The following is a 20,485-nucleotide window of genomic DNA, read 5'->3' on the forward strand; positions in this document are numbered from 1 at the left end:
CTTAGACTTTTTCCAGTTAAGCCCTTCTACATTGAAATCCTAATATCAATTTGCATTGAAGATGCTAAATTGATTTATAAAATGTTGAAGTACCTGATACCATCATGATGGTATGCAAATGAAGTAAACATGAATAGTATTAGATTTTTTCGTTTCATTAGATTGCAGAAATCAAATATGCTTTACAAATGTGGTTAATTTAAACAGAATGCAATGGCAAGGCATACCCCAGATCTATGATGGCAATATTATATGCTGCACTGACTATACTGTGCATGTCTGTGACTCTTGATGTGCACATTGCGGATTTTACACAAAGCAATATTATATAACCAAAATATTTATACGTAGAAATATTTGCAGCACTTACACACTCTCATTCCAGGGAGTAGTTGTGGTTAAAAGCTTTATATAAAATCATAAATTCATAACAATTAAAGTCTACTCCACTTGTATTGAAGTTCCTTTTATTGAACTATCTGTTATATTGAAGTTAAATAAATCCCCATTAACATTATTTTATATGTAGTTCAATATTGGTTAATATACATGTATTGAACTTTGGATATACATGTAATGAGCAATTCAGACCAGTCCCCTGAATTCCAATATATCTGGAGTAGACTGTATTTGTTTAAGGTATTCAATGTATATTGAGCATATTTCATATCTAAGTAAATGGATGGGGGGGGGGGGGGGGGGGGGGGGGGGGGTAATCATGGTATAATTTTGAAGGGTTCATCAAATAGAAATAATCCACCATAGGAATTCTCAAAAGTTTGTTTAATGCTTGATTATTTCACCTAGAATTCAACAGTCTATTGGAAGAACATGTTTTATTAAAATATTTTTAAAAGAAATTATATTTTCATGCAAGTCTCTTGGTAGAAAGTTACATGCACTCTCTTTACGAATAAATGAAATAAAATTAACATTTACCACAAATATTTTTAGAAAATTAGAATTTTCTTATTTTTACAAAAGGCAGATAACTCTTCAAAATAGTCTCAAATGTAAAAAGGTCAGCTTTTAATCACTTACCATGCAGTCATGCGAATTTCATCAACTTCACTTCCACCATTATTTAACAATAAACATTTACGCTGATTTAAATCCTTCAAAATTGTTCTTTATCCTGTCGTTATACATTAATACCTTAATAATGAATAGAAATGAAGTAAATTATCAAAAATGAGACATATTGATTACAGTCATCAAACCTTATGTTTACATATTTTTAAAAATCTTTTAATTCAGAATTTTTATACATGTCATTGATAAGGAATTATTGTACCAAAACAATAAAAAAATGATTTCTCATTTCCCCACGTGCACTTTCTAACACAACCACAAATAGTTCGACTGCTCCTCCTGCGGTCGATAATCAGATATATAGCATATTGAATGGAAATTACTACTCAAAATCTCACAAACGCACATACTGGGCATTTAGCATATTTAAGTACAGGTTTAACTTCTCAACAATGAAGTGATTCATATCCAAAAACACATGATGAGTTACATGTGATAGCTCTTATTTCCTTGATAATTATTTTGTACCAAGTGATATTGTTCTGAAAATTATTGTGAGATTCACCCTGTAGCTTTTGTGCATAACTTTCTTGGACCACCTTTGTATTTCGTACATGTACTAGAAAGTGGTTATTTATGCTGGGGGTTAAGTACACATTATTCCATGTCCAACATTACGCGTGGGGGAAAAATACGTGGTGATTGAATATAATATATTATATCAAATATTCATAGCTATACACATGGGGTAAGCGTTTATTACGTGACTGCATAATTAGTGTAAATTTCTCCCTTGTGTAAATATTTATACCCCCCGCAACAAGTTGTGGGGGGGTATACTGGAATCGGGTTGTCCATCTGTAGACGCAATGGTTTCCGGGCTCTAAAGCATTATCCTTTCCACCTACCGTCACCATATCATATATATGGACTACCCATGGGATGAAGATGTTCCCTATCGATTTTGGGGTCAAAGGTCACGCGCACTGGACATCGAAGTAGCAATATGGTTTCCATTTAAATTCTTTAACGGCTTTTTTCATCGCATGGAGATGCTGTGTTCCTAGTTTATACCTATTAACAACACCCTTTGGGAGATTGGGGTAAGCGGGGGGTATTCTTAGTGAGCATTGCTCACAGTACATCTTGTTATAGCTATACACATGGGGTAAGCGTTTATTACGTGACCGCATAATTAGTGTAAATTTCCCCCTCGTGTAAATAACCACTTTTACAGTATGCCAAAAACCAGATTTCACAACCTTTGAGGTGAGACGTGTGAGTGTGTGTAACACTGAGTTTGTAGACACTCCTCACCCACATTATCTACTCCATTGATTTCATACTTCACTTGTAGCTTTGTGATTGAAGAAAGGAAGAACCCTTTGGATTTTTGGGTCCAAAGGTCAAGGTCACTATGGGACTTCATAGAAAAAGCTTGTTGACACTCATTGCAGGGGGGTACATGTATGTCCTGCCTTGTGGGGCTCTTGTATATTTACTTTCATAGTCTGTCTTAATGAAATTTTATAAATTGTGCAGATTGACAACATTATTGTTTACGGATCATTTGAGGGCAGACTTGACCATGTGTTTGCCAATGTGAACACTCTTTTTGAAGCCAGTCAGTACACAAGTGCCAGAGTGATGCAGTTTTCTGAGGACACTGTTGCTTTCCTCCTGCAAACGGTAAGCACTGCACTGCTACTATACTTTATACAGGGTTTTTTTTTTGCCCCGTGTTAATATCGCCTTTTTACACATGCAGACAGTTTAACCACGTTTTACATTCAACTAGGCACAGTTCTGTTAAAATAGAGATAAGAGAAAAAAGTTTCGCCCAGTTTTAATTTTGCCCACTCACTGACGAGGACGAAAGTGACGAAACTAAAACGGGGGCGAATATTTCCCTGTATACAGTAGTAAATGACCACTGCACTGAGATCTTGCAGCTTTATTCACAGTACTTCCACTAATTTATAATTGACATCAAAATATAAATTTACCACACAAAACATACATGAAAAGAATCTCCCATTGGTTTGTGCTTTGATATGATTTATATCCAACTCATTGTTTGTTTTCTATTCTCTGGCCAAGGTTCAGGGATACAAAACACACAACTCGTTGGATATAAATCATATCAAACCACAAACCATGGAAGATCCTATATTTCATTTTCAATTTCTGCATTTTTCATACTTTATGGATGTTTATGAAATAATTTGTATGCTTTATTAGCTCACCTAAGTTGAAAGCTCAATTGAACTTTTTGATTACTTTTGTCTGTCATCTGTCCATCCATCCATGTTTTACATTTTCATCCTCTCTAGAAACACTGAGCCAACTTCAATCAGACTTAGTACAAATCATCTTTGGGTGAAGGGGATTCAAGTTTATTTAAGTGAAGTTCCATGCTCTCTTCAAAGGAAAGGTTATCAAGAAAAGGCAAAAATATAATGGAGTCATTTAAAAATCTTCTCAAGCACCACTGGGCCAGAAAAAATTACATGATTGTTTATGGCAAGATATTTCATTGGATACCATGTTGTTTCTCCTTGTGACCTTTACCTTGGAGTGTGATATAATTTTAATAAAGCTTTCTTATTTTGTATATAGATTTCTTATGGTAAGATCTTTCATTTCATATGATCTATAACCTTGTTACCTTGGCATTCTCCTTAACAGCATGGCCATGTTCAAACAAGTTTGGGTATGTCATGACACTTTTGGTCTAGGTTGGGGCCACAATATGAGGTCAAAAATGTTCATGGGAATAAAGATTGATTAAAAAAAATCTTTAAAAATCACAACAGCCGAACAACAGCAAGGCCAATGTGACTCAGGTCAATGTGACTCAGGTCAATGTGACTCAGGTCAATGTGACTCAGGTCAATGTGACTCAGGCCAATGTGACTCAGGTCAGTGTGACTCAGGCCAGTGTGACTCAGGTCAATGTGACTCAGGCCAATGTGACTCAGGCCAGTGTGACTCAGGTCAATGTGACTCAGGCCAATGTGACTCAGGTCAATGTGACTCAGGTCAATGTGACTCAGGTCAATGTGACTCAGGCCAATGTGACTCAGGCCAATGTGACTCAGGTCAATGTGACTCAGGCCAGTGTGACTCAGGTCAATGTGACTCAAGCCAATGTGACTCAGGCCAGTGTGACTCAGGCCAATGTGACTCAGGCCAATGTGACTCAGGCCAATGTGACTCAGGCCAATGTGACTCAGGTCAATGTGACTCAGGTCAATGTGACTCAGGCCAGTGTGACTCAGGCCAGTGTGACTCAGGTCAATGTGACTCAGGTCAATGTGACTCAGGCCAATGTGACTCAGGTCAATGTGACTCAGGCCAGTGTGACTCAGGCCAGTGTGACTCAGGTCAATGTGACTCAGGCCAATGTGACTCAGGTCAATGTGACTCAGGCCAATGTGACTCAGGTCAATGTGACTCAGGCCAATGTGACTCAGGTCAGTGATGTGGCCCAAGGGCCTCTAGTTTCTTTTGGATTTCAAGGATTTGGATTCTTTTATTGACTTATAAATCTTTAAAGGGCACACATCAGATCATGGTGGATCCAGGACTTTGTGGGCAGTGGTGTGGTTTGATTCCAATAGGGGAACCCTGTCATTGTGTGACTACACAAGGACTTAAGTGGAATTTAGGTAAATATGTCAATCCACAGGCTGATGTATGTGTCTTGTCATTATTCCCCACACCACAAGTTACAGAAGGTATGATGTTTTCGACCCATCAGTCTGTCAGTTAATTGTGTTCTTGTCAGTGCAACTCCTTTGAAACCACTCAACAGAATTTCATGAAACTTTGTAGTTGATAGGGCTTATTGAGTTGATGTGCATATTCTGATTTGAATTTTTCAGGAACTTATGCCCCTCTTTTAAATGTAAAATTTGATCTCTTTCAATCCTGTTCTTGTCAAATAATTTCATGAAACTTTGTTGTTAATGACATACTGTGTAGATGTGCATATTCTGAGGAATTGTTTCCTGGGAGTTATGCCCAATTTGAACTGAAAAGTTTGGCTAAAATATACTATTTGGCACTCCTCTGAAATCTCTGAACAGAATTCCATGTAAAGTTATATGTATTCAATATGGACATACTCATACATGCCAACTTTCCCGATTTGTGCGGGATTCTCCCGATTTGAAGCAACTGAAAAGGCAAATCCCAATATCCCGATTGGGATTGCAAAAATACCCCGAAATCCCGATTTTCTAAAAATATCTCCCATTTTACGACAACAATCCCCCATTTCCAACCGGAATTTGAAATCCAGCGTCATTTCTGAACTGGCCAATCAGAAATCGGGACAATAGTCAGCCCTTGCTGTTTACCTGTGTCGTAATGGTATTGGGGTGGTGTAATTTACCTGGTCTGCCTGTGTCGGGGTGCTTATTGGACAGTGCGAAGCATGTTTAGATAGTAATTAATCGGGAAGACGGATTTCAAGTTGACATATCCTTTACACAAACGTGAATGACAACGATGATAGTGTCACCACCAAACAATCGGACATTCCCGATTTTTGCCTCTCGCTGACAGAATCCAAAATTTGCAATAAGGTACGTCAAATATATATTTTTTCCAACTATAATAATATAGGCTATCCAAATCTATCCATCTATAGCGATGTATTATATAGTCTATATAGTGTAGTATTTAATAAATAGACTTTGTGATGCATAATTCGCACAAGTCTGTACTGAATTTTATGTTTAGCAAGTAGCCATAATTTACAAGTAAAATCGTATATTTTGATGTGTTTTTTTCCTGGTAATTATTTCAGATGTCATGGGTGCAAAGGTTTTGTTCGCAAACTTCATAGCAGACTCCCTTTCTGGTTGCAATGCAGATTATTCCACCAGACTCTGCAAGCCCATGTATACAGACAAGGAAGATCGCCTTTGTAGTCGTACCTAAATGCATGTGTTTTAATTTAAATTTTGATATGTAGACCAGCCAATGTTTATTGTATGGTGTAAAAGGATGCAACTTTAAGTATTATTTGATAATATGTATGTGACTTGTTGTTGGAGAGGATTTTTTGCTGAATAGATGATTTTAATAAAATATTTATGTATATTTTTCAAAGTTTTTTTTTATATAGTTAATGGTCAAACACACTTGATGTTGTGTTAATATATGATATATTTACAATGATTTGATTGGTATTTTATTTGGAAAGACAAATATTTATTTTCATGCTAAAATGTCGTGAATTTTGAGCTTTGAAAAAAGGTCGTCGCGCGCAAAATCCCCCATGGGCATTTTTAAAAGTTGGCATGTATGCATACTGTGTAGATGTGCATATTCACATGAAATCTTTATTTGATTTTTTCAGGAGTTATGCCCCTTTTGAACGTGGAAGTTTGGCCAAAATATACTTTTTGGTGCAACACAAGCCAATATGTTATTAAAATATTTCTGCTTTAACATTTTACACAATTTACATTTCTAAACAATATTATATATGACATGAGTAGTGTACTATAGTTACGTGCATGAAAAAAGTACAGTAAAGCACAGGCACATAAAAATTAGTTGTAATTTATGCATACATGTAGCATTGCCATTCATTGTGTGTAGCATTGCCATTCATTATGTGTAGCAATGTCATTCATTGTGTGTAGCATTGTCATTCATTGTGTGTAGCATTGTCATTCATTATGTGTAACATTGCCATTCAATATGTGTAGCATTGTCATTCATTATGTGTAGCATTGTCATTCATTATGTGTAACATTGCCATTCATTATGTGTAGCATTGCCATTCAATATGTGTAGCATTGTCATTCATTGTGTGTAAAATTGTCATTCATATTCAGAAATAATAGGCAGTGATATATCAGTGTCATGATCCAAGAATTCAGAGCCATCATCCTCAATTGCTTTCTTTAAATTCTCTACAGCATCAATAACATAAAACTTCATCAAACACTAGGTGGACAGTTTAGAACATAGGTCACTTAACTGGTTCATAAAACAATTTTCTAATGAAACTGGAAATTTAAATCTTACTTTTAAAAACAGTCTAATATGGGTGAAGTTCTTATTTTTTCATAAAATTGTTATTTCATATACATGTAGATTTGATAGATAATTTAAATGTTATATTGCAGTAATATTGCTATACTTTGTCTACTGGCCTGGTTAGGTTACCTACCTAAATATAGTAATGCAAGGATCCCGCATTTGATCGATGATTAATCCAAAGAGTTTTCTCCCCTTCTTTGCTACAATAACTTACAGTAGTAATTGTCTTTACACTGTATATTCAACCTTTTGTAGTACACTTCTGTAGTACACTGTACAGAGTAGACTTTACATTTTTACTGGCCACAACTAGAAACCAGAACTTATTAAAAACAAACCTGGTTTTTTGTAAAAACAAAATGAATGCAAGTGAATTAATTGTGCATGAAAAATCATATATTATTGAAAACCATCGTGTATGACCTTAATTGGGATTTTGATAGAAATTTGATTTAGACCAACATGTTTTGCAGTTCTCTTTTTGCCATTGAAATTGAAACAATATGAAAGGCAAATGACAATGGGGATGTAACAGCTTCTTCTCGATAGTTGTTTATTATGTTTGTCCACTTTCTGTCTGCCATGTTGCATCCAACCTTTTCTCCCTAATCAGATAATTTAAAAGCATCACTATGTCATTTAATTTCATGTGCTTCGTACGTGTATCAATTTTGCTAGAATGAATGTTATTCGCATCCAATCAGGATAATGATCGTACTCTTAGGGAGCACTTATATGGAAAATTTTAATTGTTTTCCTATTTAGGTTAGAAAAAAATTAAAAACTTTAAAGAAAGCGAACTGATTACTGAATTTAAAAATGAAGTACAATGGGAAAAAAATCGCATATTTAAAATTACCAATTTAAAAGCAACATTAATTTTATTGGAGAAAATACTGAAGGTGCAGTGGGTTACACGGTCCATTGATCACGTGCTTATGGTATAGATATATGTACAATGTATGCTGATCACGTTTTCATGTATGTCCTTATATATTATTGTATTAAGATTTTCACGTGTTGAGTGGACGAAACTCCTCTTAACTGATAAGTAGACAATTATCATATATGGAGGCATTATGTAACAATTTCCTCTTACTTGCTCAAAATAATTATCCCTTCCTCCTTTATAAGTTTCGTGTTTCACAAGTGAATTGCTCGAACTTGAAGAGGATATTTTTTGTTTAAGGGAATACACTACACTCAACGTGAAAAACAGGCATTGATATTTTCCTGTATTACAATATGTGTTCTTTCTGTGTCTTCCTCAATATTGCCGTCACAGTGGTAGAAGTCCAACAATGTCGCTCCATTTCTTTTATTATAACATCCAGTATGAAGCATTTTATCTGCTGCTGTTGTTTGGCACTCATGGCCTGCCGACGTTGCAGATAAAATGCAGCTTGGAACAATTTTGCAGACATCAGCATGTCTTTCCGTTCAACACATAATGAACATTTTCATTTGAATGCTTTGTTCTTCTAAATTACGCTTTAACTCGTCAACCAGTGTCGTCTGGAGTTTCCGGAGTACCGCCAGAATTTCTGCGAAAATTTAGATCCATCTCGTGATGTATTTATTAGACAAAACTCATTTACCCAAGAAGAAAAAAAGTATGAAAATTTCCTTAAAATTTAAAACTTTAGGCATTGAGAGTACAGCAATCGCATAGTGTATGTTATTGGTACATTGAATATATATATATATATATATATATATATATATATAAAGCACTAAATAATCACAACTAGGTACTAAAAATTTTCGCCCCAGCCCGGGGTCGAACCAACGATGTACGGGACCCACCGCCTAGCAATATTGTCAAACCAGTGCATAAGTCCACTCGGCCACAACGACTTCGGTTGGGTGTTATGACTTCGGCTGGGGCGAAAATTTTCAGTACCTAGTTGTGATTATTTAGTGCTTTATATTAATTAATTGATTATCACATGTATCGTTTAGATCCTAGGGGTAAACGTAAGGTTGGGTGTTATAATTGTTTGTTTGTGCTTTATATATATATATATATATATATATTTTTATATATATATATATATATATATATATATATATATATATAAGTCGTCATATAATGCACTATGTGCAACAATAAAACTTGTTATAATAGCAGATGTGTATATCACGCCTGCATATTGATAGCGTTTGTCTACAACCGTGGAGGGCATCAGGCGACAGTGCATTTGTGCATTCTTTCAAATAAGGAGTAAATACGATATACACGTGGACATGTACTTCTTTTTGTGGATCATTAAAAAATATTCTCCTGTTATTTAAAAACTCAAATAGTGTTAGTGTCTCTTGGTTGAGTTCTACTCCAGCAGGTGTTAACTTATACAGTTCAGTATAAATAGATGTACTTGACGCATCATTTTGGGTGTCGTTCTAGAAAAGGGAAGCATGAGGTTTGGCGAACTTATAAGTACGTCCAATACACTAAGCAGTGACACAGTCAGGAGCGTTACTGTGGAGACAGACCAACCTTTATTGTGGACCATGGGGATCTCTGTACACAAGGTATTTCAAATGTGTTTTATTGTGCACGAACTAAAATTCCCGTATGGTTAAAAGATTTGCCATGAAATGTTTGTTACTTAAAGTCAAAAAGTTAAATGTAAAACCATGTGGATGTATATGAGGGTAAACTTTGCAATTTTTAAGTTCTAATAAAGTCGAACTCGTTGATAATCTGAATTTATGGTGTTTAATTATTTTAAGCATTTAATGTTTGTTTTGATATATATTGCACATGTGCTGATAACACGCAACCGTATGCAGAAAAATTGAATAACGCGCTTTGTTATATGACTGGATACAATTTCTGCAGTTTCATTGGCTGTAAAGTTGAAAATTTACTTTGTAACACATGTTCGCATAAAATCATTATCATTATGTTAGCTTTCTGGATTGTAATTGGTTGATTTTCATTGTGACGCCTACATTTTCTTTGTAATGTCATCGTAATTATTATTAGGCACTGTGACGTCACTCAGCTTTGAAATTTTCAGATTTTTACGATTATTTAGCAATATAAATATCGCTGTATAGTATAACAATTATTTACGTTTGATTTGGTCAATGTAAGGATTTCTCAATTCAAGAATCATGATACTGATATACTGGCCTTCTCCTTCGTCGATACAATGTTTCTTCGATGGATAATTTCTTATATCAACCAAACCGAAAGTCAGTATTTGACGGCACACCACTGCCTGTTATCATCACAATTTATGTCGAAATAATACATTTTTCTCTCTATCGTACATTAGATATGCATGTGATATTTCTATGGTTATTAAGCCTCATTTCCTAGAACTGCCCACGCTAGTTAGTTATGTAACAGCTGTGAAATAGTTATTGCTGCTTTCATGTATATTAGACGAATTTGATTAGTTTAGACACATTCACTCAGTCAAAAAATTTCCGACCACCAAATAACTGTCAATGTTCTCTGCTTCTATCCCATGTAAAACTACCATTTTAGTATAGATTTGTTCTTGAGAAAATCATGTAATTTATGTGACTAGGGTGCACGTGTTTCTTATTCGTTTGAATTTTCCCTCTGTTGACTTTCGTCGTCATTTGTTCGGGTAATAGGCCATGCTAATGTCACGTGATTCGCCACCAGGACCACTGCGTGCATAAACCACGCCCTCCGGGTAACAGTGCAAAACAACAGTTGACAAGGCATGGTGACGAGTTACCGTCTAAAAATTGTTAACTGCGCAGGTTATGTTTGCGCGTACGGTTCACCATGTAGAATATGCTGAAAAACATTCAGCATGACAAAAAAAAAAAAAATGTTTTGTAGGGTAGCACACTGGCATGTGAAATTGTTAACCAAGGCTTCCGCTTCCCCTCTGTCAACAATGGTTTTTCGTTGGGTGAAAATTTCACATGTTACATGTTTCCCTAAAAGCATGTAATATTTTTTTTATAATGTATCATTGTGATTTCAATGTTATTGTTTTTAATAATTGATATGGCATTTTGATGTCTACGTTATTGTTAGATGTGGCATTGTGATGTCAGTGTTATTAAGCCTCCAAGACTTATTATTCTTACTTAATTCTTCATCCCTTTCTTTCAGCTCACCTGAACCCGAAGCTTAGTTAGCTTTGTTGTAATCTTCTTCTTCAGAGCCACTTGGCCAATTTCAACCAAACTTGTATAGCATAAATTGTCCTTGGGTGAAGAAAAGTCAAGTTTGTTCAAGTGAGGCGCAACCCCCTTCTTCTTGGAGAGATAATAGTGAAATAGCAAAAATACACTGACAGATTTTAAAAATCTTCTTTTCAAGAACCACTGAGTCAATTTCTATTAAACTTTATACAAATTATCATTGGGTGAAGGGAAATCAAGTTTGTTCAAACGAAGGGCCATGTCCCCTTCAAAAGGGATATAATCACAAAAATAGGGTGGGTCTTTTAAAAATCTTCTTAAGAACCACTGGACCAGACAAGTTCAAATTTACATGTACATGGACGCTTCCTGACATAATACAGATTAAATTTGTTAAAATAATGGCCCCCGGTGGTAGGGTGGGGACACAATAGGGAATCAAAGTTTTATTTGTGAATATATTGGGGAAAATGTTTTTAAAATCTTCTCAACAACCACTAGGCTAGAAAATTTGAAATTTTCGAGAAAGCTTCCTGACATAGTGCAGATTCAATTTTGTAAAAGGTATGGCGCCCGGGGATAGGGGGGGGGGGTTACAATAGGGAATCTCAGTTTTACATGTGAATATATTGGGGAAATCTTTTAAAATCTTCTCAAGAACCAATGATTCAGGGAAGTTCAAATTTACACATGCATGACAGCTTCCTGTCATAGTGAGATTCAAGTTTGTAAAAATCGCGACCCCCTGGGGCAGATTGGGGCCACAATAGAGGATCAGAATGTTACATGCGAATATGTAGGGGAATCTTTCAATGTGGCTCAAGTAAGCGATGTGGCCCATAGACCTCTTGATTTTCTTCTGCGTCCTTCTCGCACGTAGAAATGTCTCCGTAATTTGTTGAAGAATGAATTTTAAGGGCATGGTGCATGTAGTTTATTTATCTGGCTGTGCAAGAATGGTTTTTATTTTCAGTGTAGGTACTTTTAGGCTTAGCTGTTATGCAAATTGTCACATTTTCCATTGTTGTTAATCACGTCACATCTCAACAAACTAGACGGTATTACCATATATTTACATCTGAAATAAAAATGAAAAATATAACTTCGACATATCAAAACTACTGCCCAATGAAAATTGAAATACACAAGGCATTCCATGTTAATATACATAGTCTCCGCCCACTGACCTTTCATATTTCATGAATTAAGAAATTTACATCTACTTTCAAGTTGTGTGGAATTTGGTTTAAACTATATATTTACAGTGTATTGAATGAAACATACAAAGAGGAGCAAAATGAAACAGGATTCTGAAACAAGTGCTAGCACTTATGTAAATCCGTCTCCTATTTTACATTGATAAATCATGGGAAATTAATGCATTGGAGCTTCAAAGAGTTATCGCAGAGAAGACAGTTGGAAATGTACATGTATGCTTATCAAGATCAAGTGACGCTAGACTAGTGTCCTTGGCTTCTGACCTTGATCTTAAAATCTGGTCTAACTTCCAAATCTAGACTGATACAGACATAAGATATTCAACACTTATGATGAGTAGATGATCAGTCCACCAGATTACACTACAAACCGGTACATGTATTTTAAAGACATTTTTAATAGAGCCAGTACTTTATTTGGGAGACTTTATAAGCGGCAGATTATAATCATATCCTGTTGTTTAGTGTGGTATATCAACGTGATTATTATATCGGCATTTTGCTGCCATGCTAAAACACATTTGTCGTTGCAAAATCATGTTTGAATGATTTAAATGATAAATTTAGCACTAAAGTTTTATGATCATTTGCACACATTTAATTGCACCTATAAACAAAGGGTCCGTCTCAACACGATTTACGATGTTCTCACATTGTAAGGTAAGGCAAAAAAGGAAGTTTTCATTGTGAACAAAAATGTCAAATTAATGTCAGTAAATTTCACTCTTTCCGTTGATGCTAATCAAATTCCAAATTTTAAAATATCACAAATAAAAAAAGAAGAAAAACTCCACTTCAACTCTCTGCGGTAGATCCAAATCTTTTACATCTACTCCGGTGTAATGTCTTGTACTACTTGTAGTCCATTTCGTGACTTTTACTTTTTTTTGTCGTACAGTATATACATGTGTGTGAAATTTCTAGTCTCAAACTTTGTTTCAATTTAAACGGCATGTCTTTCAAGGTCTTTGAAATGTGTTCCTGTTTACAAGGTTTGCCAAACAAGTGGTTTCGGAGATTCTTTAACTTAATTTATTTGTAGACAATACGCCGGACAAACAATTAATATGTTCATATGAACGTTTTAAAAGCAATATTGAAACTTTTTATCATCAGTTCCGACCTCTGAGAGCTGTATTTGATGTAGTACGGTGTTACTAATTAAATTCAACGAATTAAAATCCGTAATTATAATGACAAAAACAAACTCTTGGAATAACGTTTCAAGAGGTTTTAACAGAAATCTGAATACAACTCAGCTCAGTGATGTCTAGAATGGATTTGTTAATTATAACCCCATACATTGAACATGTTTAGAAATATTCCGAAAGTTGCGCGACTTATGTTACTGGGTTTGTGTTTTCTTCATTATGAATTTTATTTACAGAGCTGTATTCTTTATAAAAGATAGTGAATATCGACGAGTATTGGGGGGGGGGGGGGGGGTGTTATTATTATCTGGAACAACACTCCTGGACCTAAATTTGAATATTATTTTTTTTAGGATATAGCGATAGAATCAATATATTTTTAAAAAAAAAAGAAATGATAATGTTTTGTGGAAATATTCATTCTTATAAAAAAAATGCACTGATCTCTATGGGTATTATGAGTGCAGTTTAATCTTTTGAGGTGTTCTAAAAGCATCTTAAAGTTTGTACACTTCCAGCTAAAAATTTTTTTCCATTGTTTTATAAATACATGTATATATATTTACGAATAACCTAATTTGTAAATATATGGAATCGTCTCGCTAGGTCTTCCCCATCTGAATCCACGATATATTCCATGTATTCAAGATTTACCTCTGCTTTGCTACAGTTTGAAGAATCCAATAAATTGTGAGTGCAACTACAACATCTACCATAATATTAACGCTTCATAATATTTCTCTTTTTTCTTTCTTTCTTTTTTCATGTCTCATTTTAGTGAAGAATATACATTTAATGAAGAATGTAATTTTTTTATGATAAATGCTGTTTTTAATATTTGACTAAATCCATTGTTTCGCATTTTACATTTTATTTGCAAGGTTTAGAAATAAACTGAATATTTTGAAAACTTTATGTATGTTTAAAGCATGGGAAATGATTTCTTATTATCAGAAAGAAAATTTATTAAATTATTGATGTTTGTTTCAGGTTTCGGATACTTCCTCTGCCTGACCAGTGTCTTACTTAGAAGTGAAGAAGAATATTTTTGTACACTGTACATGGTACAATGTAATATAGAAGGATTTGCTGGTCCTTCATGGTTTACAAAAAATGCATGAAATTTTTGTAAGAGAAACAAGAAAATATTTTTGTTATAAATGGATGAAAATATTTTACGGATTTTAAATTTTAAATTTTTTGTTTTTTTTTGTTTTTGATATGTATGTAGTGATATGGAGTTTGATTGAATTTTTAAAGTTTAATTTTGTAATTTTATTTTAGATATAATTGAAAATATTTATAGGTGATACTATTACATGATTTTTAGAAGTTAGATTTTTTAAGGCACCAATTTTACATTATATTTTGTATCTTTAATGTTCTCTCTCTCTCTGTCTCCCTCTCTCTCTCTCTCTCTCTCTCTCTCTCTTTACTTACCCTGCAAGATGATGTTATTGCAACCATCGCTGCAAATTCCATCGCCAGTAATATGTTAATGAAAACTGCCGATGAAGTTTGCAACGACCATTACAACTCGGATGAGGTTTTCTGACGGAACGCTTTGATCTGCCGTGTGAATTAATTTTTGTATGTGTCGAACATGCAATTTAAGGTAAAAATTACAATAAAGGATTTCCTGTATTATTTAAATCACTTTTATGTATTTGTTAACTATGAGTGGATTTGAAGTACTTCATCGAATATCATTAGGGGTAGAGTCTACATCCATACGATTTTTAGAATATTTTTGATAATTAAACTTTGCGTCAAATGATTTTAAAGCTGTTGGCCATCAGTCGTTGACCTCCAATGAAAGCCGCATTTTGAGAGGATTAGTAATTTTGTTTGGTCATTCAATCGACGTAATTGAACTATCATAATTTTGGGCACTACATAAAACTGAACACCTGTCACGTTTCCTCCGCCTACTTTCGCTCCGACATTATTTAATTATAGAAAGGGAAATATATTCCATTCCATGTTTTTTTTTTTTTATCAATCCTTGCTAATACATGTACATGTAGTTGTTCCGTAAGTCCAAGTTTGCAAACTTTGACAAGAAAGGTGTAGTGTAGCGCGAAGTTTTTAAAATTCATTTATCCGATCAACAATGGATTCTTTTAATGTAATAGTTTTTTAACGAGTTTATAGATACATGTAGTTTTATTTAGTATACAGTATCAAATATACATGTATTGCACAAAAAGAAGGAAAAAAAGACTTTTTTGAAAAAATGAACTTACTTTGTATACATGAGGTTTGATTGTGAAGATACAAATAGTATTCACTCCAAACATATTAGAAAGATGTTCTAAAAAGTGATTAGAGATAAATGTTTTTTAAAAACTATTTTAAGAAATGATTTGAATTTTGAAATTGTGTGATTGACTTCCCCAGTTTCGCTTTTTCTTTCGCTTTTATAAGTATATAAACAATTTCTGAAAAGCAAGAAATGTCAAAATTCACGGCGAGATATGACGAAATGCTAGTGCACAGTTTTGTGAAATACTGACATCCGTACAGGAAGAGTGTTATTAAGAGATTTATGACGCCAATAGAAAGCTCGCCACGAAGCATGCACTTCATCTTTATCCTCCAAGATTTTGTATTGGATTTATGAATGTGCATAATCTATGTAATTTGTACTATATCAACGAATTCCGTGTCACAAGATAAGATATTTATTGTACAATATATTATTCTCATTTTCATAATTATGTACCACTATATATATATATATATATAGAGAGAGAGAGAGAGAGAGAGAGAGAGAGAGAGAGAGAGAAAAGAATTCAGTATTTGATACAGTAATTACATCCAATAATAAAAGTCAAGAAACACAAAACTCGAATAACATTTCACTGTTAGCGCTTTCGGCTTTAATGCCTCTTCAGACAGTTATAAAATGAAGTACCAAATGTTATTCGAGTTTTGTGTTTCTTGACTTTTATTATTGGATATCTATATACACACATATATATATGCTTTATATTATTTAGTGCTTTATATATATATATATATATATATATATATATATATATATATGAAAATACTATAAGTAATTTATTTATTTATAGTGACATGTGTATATTTACAGACATTGCACATGAACTTGCTGTATAAAATATTTTTTTCAATCTTATGATTTATTTTGATGAAATAAATTGAAATGAGAGTAAATACAATTTTTCTCTCTCTATGTACTTGTATTCGTAGTTCCTACATATGCTAAAGGTCTTTATGCGCCATGTCAGGTATTTTGATATTCTAAAGGTAACCTAGTATATGTAGTGTATCTGCAGGCGGTTTCTGAATTGTGTAAATAATCGCTATTTATATATGATATTTGCATCTCGTTTTGTTTCTGGTGGATTTAGCCAATACATGCAATACCAAAGTCATGGCTATCATCAATACAGTCTCAAGAATTGTGCTTTTTAGTTTGTTATTTAATGGGCTGCACCAAATAACATGTTACTGCAAACAGATTTTTTTTATTTCACATAATATACAAAAGTTATGTTCAGCAACTCTTTAAAGTATTGACTTTCTTTTAAACTAAACAGATGAAGAGTGTACGCACAGCTTTCTGATGAGCCCATGATCCTAAGATATGCAGAAATTTTGCCCTGTATGTAAAGTTACATCACTAGCAAAATAAATTGTTCTTCAGAAGTTTTGAAATATGGTATAATATATGGCTATAATAAAGAAAATTTAAAAGACCGATATGTATCTACAAAAAAAATGTTTATCTCTGTGCAACATATTTTAAGAATACTGTGATATATATATATATATATATATATATATATATATATATATATTAAAAGAAATAGAATAAACAGTACACAAAGTTAAAAATTTAACGCAAGCGCTTTCATTTTATAATCCTCAGGCGTTACATTTTAAAATAGTTTTGAAATTTTAAAATGTAACGCCTGAGGATTATAAAATGAAAGCGCTTGCGTTAAATTTTTAACTTTGTGTACTGTTTATTCTATTTCTTTTAATATTTTATACCGGACACTGATTTTTTTTAAAAACACAATTTGGATATATATATATATATATTCAATAAATTCTTTTTTCTTGGTATCGGTGTAGAATAAAGTCAAAAAATAAAATCCAGTACTCAAACTTTTATCTTTAGCACATTGTTTAAAAATCTACTGACGAGCCCGCAGGGCGAAGCGCTATAGATAAAAATTTTATTTTTTGACTTTATATATATATATATATATATATATATATATATATATGAATTGCCATGATTTTCCTTTTGGAAAAAGTACAGCATGATAAACTGCGAAATGCAGTTCTGATCTTCAGTGATAGACTTTTCGTTAACTGGATCCCAGGAACATAAACGGCATCAGACGATAAAATTATTCTTTTTCCAAGCATTGGATGGAGGTGCTTGTAGCATGGTTTTTTCCACACAATTAGAATTTGAAGAAGAAAAAAATTAATAGATTACACGTCATTTTTCCAAGATATGAGGAAAACAGAATCGCGCCCTTTTCATTTTTTGGGGGGCAAAATTCATGAAAAATAAAGCTGTAAAACTTACCGTAAAACCATGTTGTGATTATTGATTTGCTCTTCCATGTAAAGGGTAACTGAATTAGATTTTGTTTTAATTTTTTAAGATATTTATACTTTCATATCTACTTATTGTATGAATTACAATAGAGAAGTTAGAAGAACGGAAATAATAGGCCCGAAGTAGTTCCCTCCCGGAAATTAAATATTTTTCTCCGTTTATATCCGGGTTTCAGTGTTTTTAGGTTTTGGTACCATGCGAAGGCTTGCTGATTTATCTTTATGGATGATTATTTCATAGTGTTTTTAGATCGATTCTAAATGTATTGTTCAGATGCATAGGAAACTGGAGTAAATAATCAAACATGTTCCTTATTTTAATGATAATATACATCTGTTGAAATAAGAGCGTTGTTAAAAGTTTGGTTACCAAAGAGGTTTATTTAAGTGAGCATTCATCTCACCGGAACTGAGGGTTTCCTTTTGGTACATTTCACGTTTTTGTTTACGTCTCGAGAGACACATCATGGCGTTCTTGGACTCCTGGCCGCAATGTGTATATTCAAAACTCGTGCATAGTTTTACAAATAATGTTGAAATGTTTTAAAAAGAACTTTTCTTGAGCTTTTAGATGCTTACAATTCATCGAATTCATACATATTAAATAACAAGTAAGGCATCGTCATGTAGTGCAAATCATACTATGTTATCTGATGTGGAGTTGAAGTTTTCTATTAACCGACCTACTACAGGTGCAGAAATATTAAGATGTATACAAAACTTGAAAACTGGTCAGTCCTGTGATATTGACATGATTGTTAATGAATATATGAAGAACGCATCTGATGTTTTACTCAACTTTATATTGAATTATTTTTGAAACTGTAATAATTCCTTCACAGTGGACTGGGGTAACATAATTCCATTAAACAAAAACAAAGGTGACGACTATGACATGTACTTTGATCAAATATTTGGGTAAACTATTTACATGTACTTCAATCTTAAATTAACGTGTACTTCACTCTTAAATTAACATGTACTTCAATCTTAAATTAACATGTACTTCAATCTTAAATTAACATGTACTTCCATCTTAAATGGAAATCGAAATAATTCTTGGAAATCAAGCTGGCTTTCACAAACAAAAACACAAAACCAAATCTTTTCTTTACATTTACTGATAGAAATTTGTAAGAAGCATAAAAGAAAACTATACCCCGCTTTCATTGATTTTGAAAAAGCGTTTGATCCAGTATGGCGTATATGTCTCTGCAATAAAATCTTACTAAACTATATAGATGGGAAATGTATGTAGATGACACAATATTGGGTGTTACTTTTCATAAAAGTGGATCATATAACCTAAATATCAATGAATTATTTGACAAAGTTAATAGAGCTATGTAAAAGACAAATATAACGAACAGTGATCAACCTCATAACTCCTACAAGGAATACAAAATATAAAGTTGAGCAAACACGGACCCCTGGACATACCAGAGGTGGGATCAGACAAACACGAACCCCTGGACATACCAGAGGTGGGATCAGACAAACACGGACCCCTGGACATACCAGAGGTGGGATCAGACAAACACGGACCCCTGGACACACCAGAGGTGGGATCAAGTGTCTAGGAGGAGTAAGCATCCCTTGTCACACCTGCCGTGAGCCCTGTTTTGATAAGGTAAAGGGAGTAATTCGTAGTCAAAATCAGTGTGCCAAGAACGGCCTAATAATTGGTATGAAACACAACATTTGACCCAGTGGCAGGTTATGGGCAAATTAGATTATTAGAACAACCATAAGATTTGCGAAATGCTGTCTTTAAACGAGATTGTTGAAACTCCTATAACATCAACATGTTTGTCAGTAGCCTGCCTCGATTTAAAACTGATCATACGCAGAAAACGTTCTTGCGCATCGAATCAGTTGAGAGATATAAATACCATATGCAGGTGATATGGAATAGTGCTACATAAATACTGGAAGTTGACGATGGAGAAGCTGAAATCATCCCGTTTGTCGTAAAGTTGAGTTGTTAGTTTGCCATTGATATCCATTTTCAATAACATATCTACGTACAAACTACTAAACAGATGTGGAGGACTCCGTGGTGTCTTTTGTCTCCTGTGATATCATTGGAAAATACAGATAGCATAACCTATCCATTGATTGTAAACTTGGAAGTGTTTGAATAAGTATTTTATATAGATGCTAAGTATTGAGTTTTTTAAATCGGTCACCTTGATACAAAAATTTCATTTAAAACTTTTGCAAATATATATTGAATATTAACTCTACTACATCTAACTACACGATATATGTCGA

General features: G+C 33.7%; 2 protein-coding genes and 1 long non-coding RNA gene across 4 annotated transcripts in view; 1 reads left to right on the forward strand and 2 right to left on the reverse strand.

Moving 5' to 3' along the window:
• LOC125668114 (origin recognition complex subunit 2-like) overlaps nucleotides 1-1,446 on the reverse strand; it is a 36,776-nt gene extending 35,330 nt beyond the window's left edge. Inside the window, exons 1-2 of the mRNA XM_056153167.1 lie at nucleotides 1,295-1,446; nucleotides 1,042-1,155 (exon numbers count right to left, since the gene is read on the reverse strand). The gene's annotated coding sequence lies outside the window, so the exon portion shown is untranslated. The remainder of the gene's footprint in view (nucleotides 1-1,041; nucleotides 1,156-1,294) is intronic.
• LOC125668204 (thiamin pyrophosphokinase 1-like) overlaps nucleotides 1-17,039 on the forward strand; it is a 29,055-nt gene extending 12,016 nt beyond the window's left edge. Inside the window, exons 6-10 of one of the 2 annotated variants that reach the window (XM_048902042.2) lie at nucleotides 2,575-2,721; nucleotides 4,592-4,703; nucleotides 9,503-9,630; nucleotides 14,210-14,293; nucleotides 14,594-17,039. In XM_048902042.2, coding sequence (XP_048757999.1) covers nucleotides 2,575-2,721; nucleotides 4,592-4,703; nucleotides 9,503-9,630; nucleotides 14,210-14,224 — 402 coding nt within the window. In that variant the 3' untranslated portion in view covers nucleotides 14,225-14,293; nucleotides 14,594-17,039. Of the gene's footprint in view, nucleotides 1-2,574; nucleotides 2,722-4,591; nucleotides 4,704-9,502; nucleotides 11,874-14,209; nucleotides 14,294-14,593 lie in introns of those variants that run through there. The other variant, XM_056153169.1, reaches the window with a different exon arrangement.
• On the reverse strand, nucleotides 12,155-18,919 carry LOC130051303 (uncharacterized). Its single transcript, XR_008799741.1, has 2 exons — nucleotides 18,180-18,919; nucleotides 12,155-12,313 (listed from the first exon to the last, which is right to left on the reverse strand). It is a non-coding gene; the product is annotated as an uncharacterized LOC130051303 (long non-coding RNA).
• Between the last annotated feature and the right edge of the window lie 1,566 nt (nucleotides 18,920-20,485).

Source organism: Ostrea edulis, chromosome 1 (genome assembly GCF_947568905.1).
Source record: "Ostrea edulis chromosome 1, xbOstEdul1.1, whole genome shotgun sequence".
Classification (NCBI taxonomy): domain Eukaryota; kingdom Metazoa; phylum Mollusca; class Bivalvia; order Ostreida; family Ostreidae; genus Ostrea; species Ostrea edulis.